This window comes from Podarcis vaucheri (genome assembly GCF_965113315.1).
Source record: "Podarcis vaucheri genome assembly, chromosome: 2".
NCBI lineage: Eukaryota > Metazoa > Chordata > Lepidosauria > Squamata > Lacertidae > Podarcis > Podarcis vaucheri.
Window position 1 is genome coordinate 39,288,702 of NC_138760.1, and position 17,432 is coordinate 39,306,133.

Sequence of the window (17,432 nt, forward strand, 5' to 3'; positions counted from 1 at the left end):
AACCCCCCTACCACTCTTTCTTACGAGAGCCAGAGCAGTATGGGGCTGGGTGATGTTATCTCGGGTGCTTCTTCCTCTCCCAAGGCGGGCAGGAAGATCCTTCCTTTGTATATGAGCTACTGCCCTGGCCCCTGTGTGTGATTCCCAGTGGTAAAAATAATGAGATTAAGCAGTGTAAGCTCTTTAACATTCCTTTTATTAGCAGCTCACCATGAACCTTTTAAAGTAACAAACCCCTAGCTCCCAAGTGCAAGCTATTAAGAAGGGGGTCCCTCTGCCAGGCCCACCTTTGTCTAGGGAGTTTCCACTAAAGGAAAAGGTTAATGCTTCTCTAAGGCACAGAAGAAGAAAATACAATTGTAAAAAACCATAATCCCAGCAGGGAATCTACAGTCTATGCCGAACTTGAACTATACATAAATAAAGCAGCATCTTCCTGCTAAAACCCCAGGGCAATTTTGTCACAGTAGTCTGATAAGATGACATGAGAGGCACAATGCAGCAATATGGCTTTAAGTGAATACTTGCACAGCCCTCATACCAAAGACTCTGCTGTGCAGACTCACCTCTGCCCAGTCAACTGTGATATTTGGAAGGCTGGTTCTTTTAACATCCTGATGGACAATACAAAGTGGCTAATACCAATGGCTACTTCTCAACCTGTAAAGTATTTTGCATATACACCTGAAAAACATAGTTCTGCACATGCAACACACTCATGTTTTCTGCAGGTGCAAATGTTCAGGACTCCTTACCGTGCATCAAACGCACCTGTCATCACAGCTTGTGAAGCAGCCCTAATGTGAACCTACCTGGAATCACATGTCAGTAATAAGCTATTTGCAAAGGTCTCTGATTTCTTTAGACTTATTCCATATGCACAAAGAAAAATGCAATTATACATTGCAATGGCAACAACTTCCCTGAAATACATATTAGGCGTTTTCATCAGAAGGAGGTGCTCCTGGATACAACTGTTTACTGCAAACAAAAAACAGAATATAAACACTAGTAACCACCAAATAAAATTTGGCGGGGAGGGAAGGGTTGCCCCATGGCCTCTATTTATTCCTGAGGTTTCACAAAATATAAAACTCTTCAACTTATGTAAGCAAGGACATGCCCTCAAGCCTAGAAGAAGACTGTTCTCTCCTGAAAAATAAAATTGTATTAGTGTCTGACTACATGTTACATGCATTTGTATGTAACACTGATGGCCATGGGGAGCATAGAAGTTGGCAAACATGTATTTCACAACCTCATGTGAGAGTGGAGTCATTTGGGATAACACAGCTGACAGGAACTGGCACCAATAACCTCCCCTGCCCTGCTGGTGTTACAAAATCACCCGCTTCCCATAGCAGCTGCTCTCTGTTTAAAGAGGTAGCTTTCTGGATTTTATTATACTGTAGATTGATTACATGCAACCTTTAGTTAGGCCCTAAATTTACTTTCTGACAGAGAGAGTTGTCCCTGGCAGCACTTCTCATTCTTATTGCAATATGCACAGTTTTAAAAATAATAACTCTAGTGCAAGGAGACACTTTTCAGCACAAACAACACAAATCAAAAGGGACCTGGGCAAAGCAGCTCTGCCAGACTCCCTCCCACTGTATCAAAACGAGAAAGCCGCCTTCAAAGCAAATGTATTCCATGACAACTCTGAGTGATGTTGCTGCTGCTAATTAAAAAAACATAGTAACGGACTGGGGGTTGAGGCGGGAAATCTTGGGTAGCAGCAAGATTCCTGGTCAGCAAAAGAATCAATTACAGTCTCGTGGTATGTCTAAAATAAGCAAAGTTGCCTGTATCACAGGGCAGCCTTGTTAACTTAAAATTGGTGACTTCATCTGCACAACAGACTTTACCTAGCTAGGATAACATCTCAAAGGCCTTTCCCCCAGGCCAGTGCTTAACTGGGTCCACCACCACCCCACTCCCATAGCTACGATGATTCCTTTAAGTGCTTGGGGTCCAGCAGCCACAGGAAGCAGAGAAAACCAGTGCCTTTCAGGTGTCATGTTTCCAAGCTGGTTAGCTCCTGCCAGTCTGTCTCATTTTCACACTTGTCACGGGTTTTGAAAAATTCCTTGATCAGTCTCTGTGCTTCTTCTTTTACTACAAACAGAAAGTAACACACAATACACTGATGCCCAACCTTGTTCACCACTGTTAACTATAGTATCATTTAACTTTGTCTCCAAGCCATCTATGAAGAAAAGAATCTGCATAAACCTCCCCTCCCAATAACACACAAGCAAAATTAGGTTAGTTTGATACTACATCTCTCTCGTGCACATTTGCACAAATGCTCTGAACCATGAAAATATTCCAGTGGCAAATGCTGTTTAAAGAATAGGGGACTCGGGGAGAATGAAATGATCTACCACCGAAACACCGAGGAGATGCTAAGGAATGAAAACTATGTGCTGACACCAGTCTTATAACATTCCACATACACATTCCAATTCCTATACCTTAGATACACCACTTGCATATTTCAAATATTTTCTTCAATTACACATATTAGATTATTTTACCCTACCCCCCACCCACCATACACAGCTGCCTGCCTGATCATTTTGTACTGGTGCTAGATCCAGTATCTACTGGTACAAGGCACTAGACATTCCTCCCCAGCCATCACCTGATAACTCACCTGTCTTACGGAGAGGACTCTTGTCCGCAGCCAGTAAGTGGGAGAGGTGCCGGGCAAACCCTTTAAACAAATCCTGCCAATTAGGGATGAAGAAACAGAATGAGCATAACAGGGTTCTCACCCTCACTGACATATGATTGCTTTTGTGTACTCTCTGGGACATCTTGGTACTCCTATAACGTTTCCCATATTCTAACGACTAGGTGCCGAGACCAACATGGTAGGACCTAGCATCTTCCAGTTGTGCAGCACCCAGGACATGTATCTGACCTAATGAACTAATCACTTAGAAATGGAAAAACACCAATGTCTTGTATAAGTGAAACTTGTTGATCTGCAAGAAGTTCCTAAGGAACAAAGTCACAATGTAAGTATTTAAGCTCTCATTACCATCACACACGATTTAAAAACAAACACAGAAGAAGAGTGCTGTTGTCCCACCAGTATTTTTTTCTGATATTGTCTATCTAGCTCACTGAACATTGGCTATAGGAAAGGATAATATACCCTGCTCTTTCCAGACATGGTTTACCCTCACCCTAAAAGGGACCCAAGACACTGGCCAATACAGTGGAAATGGTCTCTCCATGCTGCCAGTTAGATAGGACAGACAACACTACTAGGCACCCCTTCAAGAGGAGGAAAAAAGCAACATGGCTCATAACCAACCTTGGAAGCAAATTTGCCACCTTTGTAGAAAGGGGTCAAGTATTTTACAACAATGTCTGCCGTTTCCTTAAGTGACAATGCCTTTGTAGTTGGCTGGATGATTTTGGTTGTTCCTTCTTTATCAACCTGCGACAAATTGGGATCAAATGTGACTTTCTTTTTCGTCAGCCCATCAGCTTTCCCCTCTGATTGCAATGTGATGGAAGACTTGGTCATCATCCGTAGCCTCTTTCCAGAAGGGCTTCCCAGCTCCTTGAGAGAGAACAAGAGAGGAACAAATACTCATGAAAGGAATGTTGTGAGAAACAGGGAACGCATAGCCTCTGCCAGCAATCTACCAGAGTTTCCTGACTTCTATTTCTTTGTGCCTTCCTAATGTCAAGGGACTGGGTAAAGATCCTTTCCCAATACTTTAAACCTTCAAGAAACAGTGTGTGGCTAGCTCACTTAAGAAAGTAAATGTCCCTCTTCAGGTATTTTTGTGTCACTGATCTTGCTATGCCTATTCATTACCAGTGGCCCACATAGTTGGGAGCAGGTCACACCCTTGCTGATTGAATCTTTTTTCCCCTTTGTGTTCTGTGTATAAATAGGCTTCTGCATAGCCTTTTCATCTCATTAAAAAAACAAAAAACCTTTCATCTCTTAATACGTGGAATGTAGGTGACCACTTCATTCATCTAATGCCTCCAGCCTTTTATGTGTTTTTCTCACAAAATCTGATGCCACAATATATTTGTTAGTCTTTAAGTTGACACAACAATCTTTACAACAAAGTAATATTACCCCAGTAATATTAACCATGCATACATATTCCAATGGCCACACCTTAGTCCCATCCTAAGGTCTGAGTGAGCTTTCCCACCATAAGTTCCTGCAAAGCATGCTTCGCCTGTATCTCAGGGATGTTTTTGTGTGTGCTCCTATGCAAGAGAGAGAAGGGGATTTAATAATAGTAATGAAGTATCACCTCAGCTGACCCTGGTCTCTTTCCATTATGGTTTCGACAACTGTTTGTCATTCCATCTTCAATGAAAGGCTTAACTCTGTGGGGGGATAGGAACAATCAGATACTTTGTTCAAGGATGGTGTATTTATGGTATTCAAAGGAAGCAGTAAAAACAACAGTCTTGACATGTGGTTTTCAACAGGTGAGCTACGGAAATAAAAAAATAGAGTTGGGGCCCTGATTTTTAAAACTGACAAGTTCTATTAGCAGCTCCTGCAACAGACACAGATGCCATCCACAAAACATCTGTAACCAGCTGAATTTTAAAAGCACAGCCTAATAAATATTTGAAATATATTTTAAGGACTGATTCAGCTGAGAATTCTGTGAATTTAAGCAATCCAAGCATACTTATAATCCATTTGCTGTTTAGAAAAATTTTACTCAAATAGCATTATTATTATTATTATTATTATTATTATTATTATTATTGAAATTAGTTATAGATAGTTAACACCCATGGAATGCCCGACTCAGGCCTGCTTCTGCAACTCCAAACTCAGTTCCAACCATCCTCCTGATTTACAGCCCAGACATCTTTGCTTCTGTTCTAAAAGCCTTTGCCAGATCAGAGGTATGTCAATTCAATGGCTGCCTTCAGGCTGAGTCTTAAATACAATTGTGAAGGAACAGCTATGAATAATCACTTTTCTTCTAACCTTCTACCAATTGGGAATTGGGTGGGTATCAGTTAGGAGGCTAGGGAAGAGCAACAACAAGGAAATATACCCCTCACCTTGGTTTTCCAAAGGTTGATCCTGAACATGAGGATTCTGTTCCTGAGCTAGGAATTCTAAGGGTCAGACCTTCTCCTGCTTTCTCTGATTCTTCCTCTTCTACATGGGATGTGCTAGCTTGTTCTTCTTTGGAGACCATTTCAGTTTCCTGAAATTCTGCTTTCTCGTCACATGTTCTTTGGGAAGGAAACTGAGGTAGTTCATCATGGTAGCAGTTGTTCTCTTCTGCCAAATCAAGCGCTGACGCCAAGGACCCTGCTTTGGGGATGGAGAAGAATTTTGATATCTTCTGAGAGTCTTTCCTAGCTGCTTCTGCCAACAGCAGCTGTTTCTTACTGGGTTTGCCCTTCTTGGTGGGACTAACTCCCAAGCAGGCTATAGCATCAGGGGTGCTTTGCTGCCCCTTCTTCTCAGGAACCTCCTCGGCATTTTGGCAAACTTCTTCAGCCACTTTTGCCTGTCTCTCAAGTGTGCCATTAATGTCCATAGGCTCAGGGTCACAGTGGTGGCTTCCCTTCTGGTTAATGTCCTCCTTCAGAGGCTTAACTCCATCATCTCCCTTGGCAGCCAGAACTTCTGAAGCAGATTGGAATACATCAGATGACTTCCGAAATCCAATCCCCACCCTCTTGGGTTTGAACTACATTAGAAAGAAATGAGATGAGAGGTAGCTAGAGGGCTAGTTTTTGCCTATCTGCCTTCTGTCTTGGAAATCAAATCCTAGTCCAGGCAAACTGTAGATGCGCCTTAAACTCAAAGACCACCTCACACCTTAATGTTTTCCATAGAGAAAAAATTAAAAGCAATGGGACAGGAAAAAGAAGACTGCTGGAAGCCCACATAAAAAGAAATTATGAAAATGGAAACCTCATAGGCACCAGGACACAGGTTGCTGCTGCAAAATCACTTTAATATATATATATAGAGAGAGAGAGAGAGAGAGAATGCTATTTAAGGTTCTAATAGTGCCTATTTGCACTTACCGTATTCACCTTGGATGCGGGGATGAAGCCATCATCAGCTGTTGCCACTGGTTCAGTCTTCAACTTGGAACTGCCATTGACTTCCAGGGTGGAATACAGCTCCCCATCTTTGGAAGCCTTGTTAATTTCGGTTACCTTTATGTAACAAGAAAGGGGAAAGTTGTCTTGATAAGCTCTCTTATGTATAGCATTTTTTGCAACACAAAGCAAGGACAGGGTTCACAAATTCTGCTCTTCTTGTCCAAACTAATTAATGCGGAATTCGCACCACCCTTAATTCTCTAAGTGACCAGTAATGCCTTAATACAGCATAGGGTCCATTCTTGTAACATTCAAGCTTGGATGAACTTCAATTAGGGTTGCTATTGTTTATTTACTTCAGCTACTTGGTCGAGCCAGGATTATAATACGTCAGAATTTTTGGGGTTCTACCCTTGTTTGAATTTTGGAAATTTAAAGTTTATGATTTTTCTATTTCCTTCTGAGGAAACTGAGTAGTTCAGTGAAACGAGGTTTGTAGCCGGCATCCCGTTAAGGCTTTGTTCTATTTCAGGTTTTTCTAATTTTTTTCCTTAAGTTTTTTGATTTTTATTATTTAGGTGATTTCCACAAGATAATATTTCTAGTTGATTACTTCTTGTTTCAGGGATTTTCACAGTATTTTATTTGTTTTGTGCAATTTCCCAGAGAGGAGCTGGCAGCCGCTTTGTTCCTTCCTGGTCCTTTTCACTGCTGCACTAAGCTAAGCCAAAGTTTGGCTTAGCGTTTGATCCAAACTGGGGCTCTAGTCAAGCTCTCTCTGCACTAAGCATGAGCTGCAGCCAAAGTTTGTTGACTTTGTTGAGGTGGAGGGAATGGAAGAGCTAGGCTGCCAGAACCAGATCCTCACTCTGGCACTAAGTTGACTGATTGTTTACCGTATTTTTCCATGTATAACACGCCCCCGTGTATAACACGCCCCCCTATTTTGGGGGACTCAAAATTAAGAAAATGGGGGCAGATTGCCCCCATGCATAAGACTACCCCCCTTTTTAACATTTTTTACTAAAAAAAACACAAACCTAGTCTTATACATAGAAAAGTACGGTAATTTCTATACTGCTTAATATATTTTTTGATATCTCTAAGCGGTGTACAAAAAGCTGCTGCAGATGTTACCTGAGCACTGCCAAGACAAGACAGAGGTGATTGTATATTAGGCAGCTGGAGCAATGCACTTTTCTGTAATGCTTAAAGCCACTCAAAGTTTGGATTTATACATCTGGAAGGTCAAGACAATAAGTCACATGGTTTAGAATTACCACCATCAGTGGAAAGCAGGCCATGAATTAGAGCCCATTTGTATTTCTCGACAAGCAACACAGAATTACATGAAGCCTGCAGAACTGTATACAGTGGTGCCCCGCAAGACGAATGCCTCGCAAGACGGAAAACCCGCTAGACGAAAGGGTTTTCCGTTTTTCAATGCGCTTCGCAGGACGAATTTCCCTATGGGCTTGCTTCGCAAGACGAAAATGTCTTGCGAGTCTTGAGATTTTTTTTCGCTTTCCCCCCTTTTTCTAAGCCGCTAAGCCTTTAATAGCCGCTAAACCGCTAATAGCGCTAATCCGCTAAGAGGGTTGCTTTGCAAGACAAAAAAACCGCTAGACGAAGATACTCGCGGAACGGATTAATTTCGTCTTGCGAGGCACCACTGTAGTTTCAAACTCACTGCTCATTAGAAAAACAAACAAAATGCTTTCAGAATGATGTATTGTCAAAACTATTGGCATATTTTCCAAACTACGCATCTGAGCTTTGCTTGAGTTGAGTTCCAGCCTGCAGAAATTAAGGGTCTGCCCAAACACCCTCTTCTAAGACAGCAATGGGAAAAGATGAAGTAAGCAGTGTTTTCTCCATAGTACACAAACACAAAATGCCTAGCCACTTTCTCTAGCAGAGTTGCATATTTGAGAAACCAACACATTAGGGAGATCAAATGAAGCCCCTTAAAACTACCAACTATTTCTTACCTTCTTTAAAACAGTCGCCTTGTACAGGTTTGCCATTTTACTGGCCTGGAAAGCTTCATACTCCATTTCCACAGCATGTACTAGAACATCTGAGCTGAAACACAAGACAGTTTGATCAATTGCAGTGGGACATATTTCTCCAATAACAGAGGAAGTTCTCCAACACCTGTCAGGTCCGTTACTATGGAAGAAAGGCTGGAGCACTAACAATTGAAATCTCGGTGCAGAAATATTGGTGGAAACTTATGGTTAATGTGGTGTTTGTGTAGGCAGTTGGGAGGCAGGGCAGAAGACAGGGGTCTAAGAGCATATTTCCCCCCTCTGGATTACTTTTACCCTATTATGAAGGTATTTCTACCGTTATCAGTGAAGTATCACAACCTCTGTGATTTCAAAATAATACGTTTGTGCAGTATATTACTACCCTCTAGCGGGAACTAAAGAAAATTGCAAGCTTCATAGAAAAAACAGGGTTGTAGCTGTTAAGATTCATTTTTGCACACCCACCTCAACCTATTCAGAAAATATTGCAAGAAATGATTTAAAAAATGTTATTTTGGCTTTAGTACACAATATTGTCTTCCTTAGGAGTACACAATTTTGGATTCTAATTTAAAGTATGACATTTAACTTGAAGTGCTTGACTTGCTCTACAAGTTTCCCCACAAGCCTGAAGTTATTTATAGCCTCCCCTTAAAAAAGAAAAAGAAAAAACACCTTTCCCAGTGCAACTTTGGAACATAAACAGGGTGAGTCCTTTAAAAGAGGCCCCATGGATACAGAGTACACATGTTCCACGGGGCCTCTTTTAAAAGACTCACCCTGTAGAAACACATTACTAGAACACAACTACTAAAATGATAGAAAATTGTTCTTTTAAAAACCACCCCAGAACAACAGACACCTGTTTCTCATGCTCCCAAAAGCAGTGAGAGGGAATGAGATGTTAAAACAGTGGAACCTGAAGTATAAGATTACTGGTGGCTGAGAAAGCATTTCAGACCACAACACTGCGTTTTCCAAATGGCTGTGACATATAAAATTAGGTTAAGGTATATGACTTGATCCGGCACTGGTGCAGTGCCTGCATGTGCAGGAGCCCTCTTTTCCTTGCTTCCCATCACTACCACTGCATGCGCACAAGTATGCACATGGAAAGCACATGAGTCACTACAGGGAATAGGAGGCTTGCACAGCGCATGAAGGGAGGGCTGGATGGGCGATATGTGCACATGAGCCCCTAGTGCCATGTGCCGGCTTGCATAAATACCCTGGCTGGCATAAATGCCCACTGCTTGCCCTACGGAGATCTATGGGGCTCCTCCCGGACTAGATAATAACTTCCTACCCATCTCTTGTTAGAGCTGCTTCCCGGTTGTTGCTCAGTGCTTCTTTCAGCATGTTCAGACAGTGTTCTCTAGCCTAAAATTGAAGGAGAAGAGATGGGAGCCAATTTCAGATTGCAGAAGGAAAGTGAAGCATCATCTGTTCTAAACAGCAGTTCTGGGACAGTACAAATAATGTAAAGTATACTCAGTATCATTTTTTTGTATTGTAATTTTTTGTTGTGAATCTCCCTGAGATCTTTGGAGGTAGGGAAGTATACAAATTTAATAAATAATAATAATCAAACCTTCTTTCACTACTATATGGACATGAGTAATCTTTTCCCAGCTGCTCTATAATATCTGCTGTTGTCTCTGCATCCTCTCCAATTTATTTGCCATCCTAAAACCTGCCAACTGAAACCGGACAATATACCCCAGTTACATTCCTATGCTACAATCTAATATAGATCAAGATGCTATCCTTCTCTTAAGGCATTCCACCACACCACACTTTTATGCCTTCATCCCATTTTCATCAGTGCTATTTTCTTGGCAGTTATTTCTCACGCCCATGTTGTAATCCAGGTGGGAAGGGGGAAGGAGCTTGGTGTAAGTAATCACAGCCCCTTCTTACCTTCACTGTGATTTTAGCTATTTTTCTGCTGGCTGCATCCTTCAAGGGACAATCAGCATCTACAATGAGACAGATACACAAACATTTTCTGACATGTTGCCTTACCTCTTGCAGTAGATGAGTGGGTACATGAAGGATATAGCCATTTAAAATAATAAATTAGACAAGTATCCATTGTGGTGATAGTATTTTTTAGAAGTTTTTTTTCCTACATGTTTTAACACAGTGGTACCTTGGGTTACATACGCTTCAGGTTACAGACTCTGCTAATCCAGAAATAGTACCTCGGGTTAAGAACTTTGCTTCAGGATGAGAACAGAAATCGTGCTCCGGCGGCGCGGCAGCAGCAGGAGGCCCCATTAGCTACAGTGGTGCTTCAGGTTAAGAACAGTTTCAGGTTAAGAACGGACCTCCAGAACGAATTAAGTTCTTAACCTGAGGTACCACTGTATCTCCAAAATCCTAGATAGCAGATTTTCTCAAGTATTATTCAAGGACAGGTGCTATCCTTGCCATCATTTAGAGATGGAACCAGCCTTTTATGTGCTTTTCTACTGTAAACTCTATCAAGGAGTCAGAGAACGTTTAATTTATCCCCTTATAAGATTCCTGGTCAATTAGACACCCTTGTGAGAATCTTCTTGGAGGGAGGGCTAATAAACCCACTACTGAGCAGGTGGCACTGTATTTGGTTGCCATTTTTGTAAAAGTCGGATGTGAGGGCGATCTGGCTGCGACATCTGTCACCCCATCGATTGCCAGGGTTGATTCGGCTTATCTGGCTGGCTAGGCGGGTGTCTCCTTCACTGCTCCATGTGCATAAATGGAAGACGACAACCATCTCATACAGAAGGAGTATACCATTCTTTGGTCAAGGGTATACAATAGCTGCGCTCCTCTGCCAGAGCCTCCAAACAAGCTCAAGGTCTTTTTTGTTAAAAATCAGTTAGGCGGTGTAGGCCTTTGGCTTGCCAGGCCCTTACTTGGATGCTTTGGGATGCATAGTGGAATAGTGGTTGTTGGGTCAGGAGAATTATAGTGGAGATGAGGTTGGGGACGGTTTCCCTACTTTTCCCTTCTATCCTTTAGCATGGACTGTGTGAACCTGTTTAGTGTTCTGGGGATTTTCCTTAGTTTGTTTAGAAGGAATGGATACGCTGTAGTGGGAGTCTTTCTGATTGTATCTATTTCCAATACCATTATTAATAAATATTAGACTCTATCTTGAACTTCTTGAAAATGACCCAGTGATTGAGGAATTTGAGATCCAACCCAGGCCTCCACTTTTTGTGGCCCCCCTTTTTTTTTGGAACCACAAAGAAGATTGAGTAAAGTCCTTGAAATGTCTCCTAGGGTTCTTTGCTTCCCTGCCTCCGTCATGTGAAGAGGGTCATATCCCAACCCATCTCATCGCAACCCATTCGGTTCATCAGCAACTGGCTGAAATATGTAAATTAACTGTAGTATTGGGTTTGATACACCCATAATTTTCATGTGAAATGGGAAACAGAAGTAAGAAATTGATTTGGGCAGATAGCAATCTCTCCAACTATTTTTGCTACAGTCAAGTTTAAGCCCAATTTTTCTGGGAATAAGCTCGTCATTGTGGGCCAGACTTAACTTTGGGTCAAGCATTAACTCCTGAGCTCTTTAGCTTCATATACAGGTAGTGATATACTGTATAAATAGTAACTTTAGTCACTGTAAAATCCCCAGAAAGAACCATAAATGTTTCGTCTGAAGCATCTGATCTATGAAGTAATGCAGAAATTTACCTGGAGGGACAAAGTTGTCTTTTTCAGGTTCCTGGCCCTGAAAGAAATGTAAGAGAGAAAATTCAATGACATAAACCAGGAAAAACGTATTTAAAAGTATAGGCTGGAACACAGGACTAGATTAAGAATCTGAGGGTTTTTTTACACAAAAGACCTTCCACATTTACGCAACAATTTTTAGTCTGAGCCAAAGCTTGCTAAGGCTTTGTTAAACGGCGTGAGTCAATAATAAATTGGAACAATCTAAGTAAGCACTGGAAACATTATAAAAGGAATGGGGGATTTTCACCACATACAGTGGGAATGCCATTTCTAAAAAAATATTAAGAGCTCAATAACAGGAATTACAATGATATCCCAATGGATCTGGAATTTTGTTTTTTCATTGAATTATATGGAAAGTACAGTAAAAAATAAACATAATAAATTTAGTCTTATACACGCTGAAAGCAGCACGAATATTATAAGCTAGTACATAACGACTGCCAACAATAGAAGAATGGATTAATAAAACCTGGGCATTTGCCTTAATGGCAAAATTAACCTGATTTAAAAGAAAAAAAGACAGCGGGAGGTAATTTTAAGAAGTGGAATTCATTTACTGAATATTATAGGAGAAACACAATACCTCCCCATTCAGCAGGTGGTTTCACACTGTTTTGAGATGTAAGATTAGATGTATAGTAATGGCTTATTTTATGACATTTCTCATATTTGTGGACTGAATAAATAAAATTGCTACCTTCTTTTAGGAACTGGACTAATCAAAAGGGAATAAAGCAAAAAATATGTGGGGCAGCATGAGAGGATGGGTATGTAAGTCTGTATGTGTATGCGTGCACATACACTGATTGCATGGGTGGGCTGCACACATATACTGTATGCACCTTGCATTTTGAAGACATAAAAGCAGAAACAAAATGATCCATGGGATAAAACATTGGGTCATTCATTTTCTTCCATGCTGGTTTGAGCAAATAATTAGAGTTGCCTCTATTAATTGCCTCATCTCTATGTTTTCCTCTATAACACAGTGCAATTTTACATTTTCTTGTATTTAAAAATGTCATTTTATAATCTGCAGCTGCAATGCATAACAAGGAATGGTTGGCTTTTAAAAATAGCATTAGAGTTACTAGTTAAGTCTTAGAAGGAGCCTTCATTTAAGGCAGTGATTTAGCCCAGGAGTTCTTTTTTTCTGTGTGAAAATCAGACACCAAGAAAAGCCACCCACTTTCCATCCCAAAGTCCCTAATCTGCACAGATAGGGTTTGGTTTCAAGACTGAATGCGACTGTATTCTAGTCACATAGGAAGGGTGGTGAATTCAACCAAGAAAATGCTTGGAGACAGAAAGAAAGCGCACACAGAGATATGCACAAAAGGGCCACTTTAAGAGCTCTCCTCATTAAGCAACCTGTGGTAAAGCACCATAAAAATTGAAAGATAAAGGTACTATTCTCTAACTAACAAAGAAATGTCAGAGCAAGGTAAGTTCTTTAATGTGTGAATGATTTCTCACATATTAACATAAGAACGCAATAAAGACCTCATGGCTTGAATCAGTAACACTTAGGCTGCAATCCTATACCCGCTTACCTGTGAATAAGTCACGCTGAACTCAGTGAGGCTTACTTCTGAGTAAGCACATATAGGATTCCGCTGTTACCTACCCTTTTCCCACCCGTCGAGATAGTACCCGTCTCCTGCGAGGAAGTTACCAACTTACCTTGCGCAGACTCATCTGCCTCTTATAGAAGTTGTTCCATTCCCTTTTCTGATGGTCCTCATTCGTTTCAGCCACACTCCCGCTGTCTTCATCATATCTGAACAATAACCCGGAAACAGTTGGAAACTGAACAGGAAGGTTGCCCAGAATGACTTCAAACATTATACTGGCATCAAGGAAATTTGATCTAGCAAATACATCACAATATCCCAGAGGATTGTGGGCCCGAGTCCCAGTCAGATTTCATTCCAGGGTGAGACTGTCACATTTCCAGATTTTCTCTCAAATAAATCAATCCAGAACCGATCATTTCCTCATAACCGACACGGACTTCTATGTTCCTCTTGCCATGTGTCTTATCGGTTGAATTCAGAGAAGATTGAGTTGAACTCACTTGGACAACAGGGTCTTCCCAGCTCCCCACTACTGTCCCCTGTGCCCCCCAGAATTTGCTCCTGGAGGCCAGAAGACCCTCTCTGGTCTGGCATCAGAAGGGGCAGAAGAGCTACAATGAGACAGGGAAATCAGAGGAATTTGACAGGGCACAAGTGTTTTTCCACTCATGCAAACCCTCTCTAGACTGAAGCTGGTTCATTTATGAATTGTTAGCATCAGAAACGTATGTGTTAAATAATAAGTCACTTTTAAAGTTCCAAAGCTTTTAACTACTTAAAAGTGATCACTTTCCTTTAAAGACCACCCTGCATAAAAAGAATACATTTACAGATGAGTTTATGCAAGATATGCAAGTCAAGTAGAGCAGAAAATTGAATTACAAAAGGTGAAATATATGGCTGGTTTATCTTTGTTTCACAAGAAGTACATATGTTAACCGCATGCAATGATCAGGGGATAACAAAAGAGAAAGAATATAGTGCAAACTATTTCATTTAACCGGGAAGTAAAAGAAAAACGGCAATTTAACATTTGGTTTTAATCTTTCTGCTGCATACCAGAACAAAACGCAGGTCATGAAACAGAACAAAGGCCGATCTAGCCAAAAATTAAGCATTTTCAGATCTTGTTGTTCGCAATGGGAGAGTGGTGCTGAACATACACTTAACTTTCCCATTGAAATCAGTGAGTCATTTGCTTATGGTCACTAGTCAAATTCTTCTGAAAAAACCCCAGTCATGCTGCTGTGAGCACTTTCTGGAGGATAATCAGAGGCAACAGGGCAAGAGATGAATGTCTGGGGCACTTGGAAGCTAAAGAGGACAGTGACCTGGTTCTTACAGCATGGGCAATCTTTCTCTTCCCAGGGTGCCCCCATCCCTCCTTTAAGAGGGATTAGAAAGCACAACATTTTGCCAGAAGCTACTGCTCTCTGTTGTCTCAATACAGAACAGGGTGGAACAGCTGAAAACACCAAGGTCTAATTTCACACTTTTACTGACTCAAGCAGTCTCACTGAAAATCTCCCTGTCCATGATGAGATGAGAGCTGGGCTTTGATAAGCGAGACAAGTCTGAGGCTTCCTCCAAACCTAGTGCTAAAGGACAGAATGGATGACCCCCTACTTCCTTCCAGCCCTAATATCCAGCCGAAGCCTTGGATGTGTTCTGGCTCTGTGCTTGCCAGTAGAGGCACGAGTGATTGGGCTTGCTCTTCCATCAAGCTCAAAGGAAGAGGAAGGCTCTGTTGTCGCACCTCCCCTCTCCCTGCTGCCAATCCTTCAGCCATCAACTGCCTTCTGACCTCCTTCTCCAACTTCATTGCTGGAGAAAGAGGAGATTTCCTCCTGCTTCCGTTTGGAGTCAAAACATGAGGTCAGATACAAGACCTGCCGCTTGAGGGTGAGCCTGCGACAACAAATTGTTGGCTGGCCAGTAAGAACAACAATATTTGTTAACCCCTGGCTGCATCACGACATAAAGGCATTTATGCCACATTTTTAACCAGTGTTTTCTTTTAAACCTACAGTGGTACCTCTGGTTACGTACTTAATTCGTTCTGGAGGTCTGTTCTTAACCTGAAACTGATCTTAACCTGAGGTACCACTTTAGCTAATGGGGCCTCCCACTGCCACTCCCATTGCACTAGGAGGACTTGATCTACACATTGGGCAATGGATATCCCAACATCATGTCCACATCTGTAAAATGGGAATAAATTGTGACCTATCTCACATGAATTTTCGTGAGGGTAAACACAAAGCCTTCAGAAGCATTTTGCCATTTTAAAACTGGTACATTTAATAGTGAGTAAACTTGCTATACAGTAGTACCTCGGGTTAAGTACTTAACTCGTTCTGGAGGTCCGTTCTTAACCTGAAACAGTTCTTAACCTGAAGCACTACTTTAGCTAATGGGGCCTCCTGCTGCCACCGCACCGCCGGAGCATGATTTCTGTTCTCATCCTGAAGCAAAGTTCTTAACCCGAGGTAATATTTCTGGGTTAGCAGAGTCTGTAACCTGAAGCGTATGTAACCCGAGGTACCACTGTATTTTCTGTTGGTTCTACTAAGTCCAGCTATCAACTCCCAGGCTCAGCTACACTTCAAGGAGTTATCTATTCCTCTGGCTGATTCATGAAGTCGCAGTGGCTGCTGAAGTCATGGCACTTGGCTTAGTTTGTATGCAGCGGGGAGGGATGCGGGACTTCAGGTATGAGGAAACTACTAGTCCCAAAACAACTGAAGCCGCCATAGGGGAGAAAAGAGGAGAAATCCTTATTATGGTCAACAGAACTCACTTCTGCTGGAGTCAGAAGCAAACCCATACCTGCTGAAGCCACCCATGCCTCTTCTGCCTCCTTCGTACAGGTCTGGGTCAAAGGCATTCCAAGAAGAAGCAGAGGGTCCAATGCAGGTTCTATTCCAGCCGCTGCCGGTGTGTTCAAGTGCCTCTACGTGCTTTTTCACCACTGCAGGATTCTTACAGTAATCACAGCACTTATTGCACTGGGGAACTGCATCTCCAAAATAGTTGGCTATAGCGGCATGACGACAACTAAGAGACAAAGACAGAATAGTATCATTTTGAGGGAAAGGGGCAGCAAAGAGACTTTGTCCTAAGTCAGGAAGAGGCAAACTCTGGCCCTCCAGATGTTTGGGACTACAATTCCCATCACCCCTAGCTAAGAGGACCAGTGGTCTGGGATGATTGGAATTGTAGTCCCAAACATCTGGAGGGCTGGAGTTTGCCTATGCCTGCCCTAGAGTATGGTTACCAGATTTTTTTCAATGAATCCGGGGACACTTTTTTTGGCGGGGGGGGGAGCTGAGTAGCAACAGGGAGTCAGTAGTGGGGATGGTGAGGCAAAACACCCTGGGTCCAAGCACACATGCATATTGTATAAACATATCATATGGGGACTTCCGGAGAGGAAAAATGGCAGGCGCCACGGCAGTGAGCAGCTCCTGAAGCCAACCAGAGCCAACTGCGCTACCAAGCTGACTCCGGGCTGCTGAGGCTGCCGCTGCCACATTTCCCGGGGACAGATTTGCAAATCGGGGGACTGTCCCTGGAAACTGGGGACATCTGGTAACCCTAGCCTAGAAAGGTGTCATAATGGTGGTCAAATTAAAAATAACCTCAGAATCAAGGCACACTGCCACAATGGGAATAATTCAGAAAGCAAAGTTTCTAGGTTACCTGAATCTGGAATTTGCTGGTTTTTAATTTTAGAATATTCAAGCACATGGCTTGGTGGCCACAAATGGTTTCTTGACAGTCTCTCCTACCTGCTTTTAAACAGAAAGTATGCTAGCAGTTATGACGCTCCAAAATGCCAGCAATATTTAAAAGAGCTACAAAGAAAAATTTGTTTCAGGGCTGGTTTATACTACCCTCCACACAACCAGTTGCAAACATTGTCAAGGACAGGTACACACTCAAGGAGAAAAATATTGTGGTTCACACTTCATGATCTTCATGCGAGGGCAACAAACAAGTGG

At 42.0% G+C, this 17,432-nt stretch overlaps 1 protein-coding gene across 7 annotated transcripts in view; it reads right to left on the minus strand.

Annotated features, from left to right (window-relative positions):
• Positions 1-175: 175 nt before the first annotated feature.
• RECQL5 (RecQ like helicase 5) overlaps positions 176-17,432 on the minus strand; it is a 46,794-nt gene continuing 29,537 nt past the window's right edge. For 5 of the 7 annotated variants that reach the window (XM_082203545.1, XM_082203547.1, XM_082203546.1 and 2 more), the window contains 12 exons: positions 16,258-16,485; positions 13,535-13,631; positions 11,807-11,843; positions 10,032-10,090; positions 9,418-9,491; positions 8,070-8,163; positions 6,058-6,192; positions 5,074-5,714; positions 4,299-4,374; positions 3,329-3,580; positions 2,660-2,732; positions 176-2,118 (listed from right to left, as the gene is read on the minus strand). In XM_082203545.1, the coding sequence (XP_082059671.1) occupies positions 2,018-2,118; positions 2,660-2,732; positions 3,329-3,580; positions 4,299-4,374; positions 5,074-5,714; positions 6,058-6,192; positions 8,070-8,163; positions 9,418-9,491; positions 10,032-10,090; positions 11,807-11,843; positions 13,535-13,631; positions 16,258-16,485 (1,867 nt within the window). In that variant the 3' untranslated portion in view covers positions 176-2,017. Of the gene's footprint in view, positions 2,119-2,659; positions 2,733-3,328; positions 3,581-4,298; positions 4,375-5,073; positions 5,715-6,057; positions 6,193-8,069; positions 8,164-9,417; positions 9,492-10,031; positions 10,091-11,806; positions 11,844-13,534; positions 13,632-16,257; positions 16,486-17,432 lie in introns of those variants that run through there. The other 2 variants (XM_082203548.1, XM_082203549.1) reach the window with 2 other exon arrangements.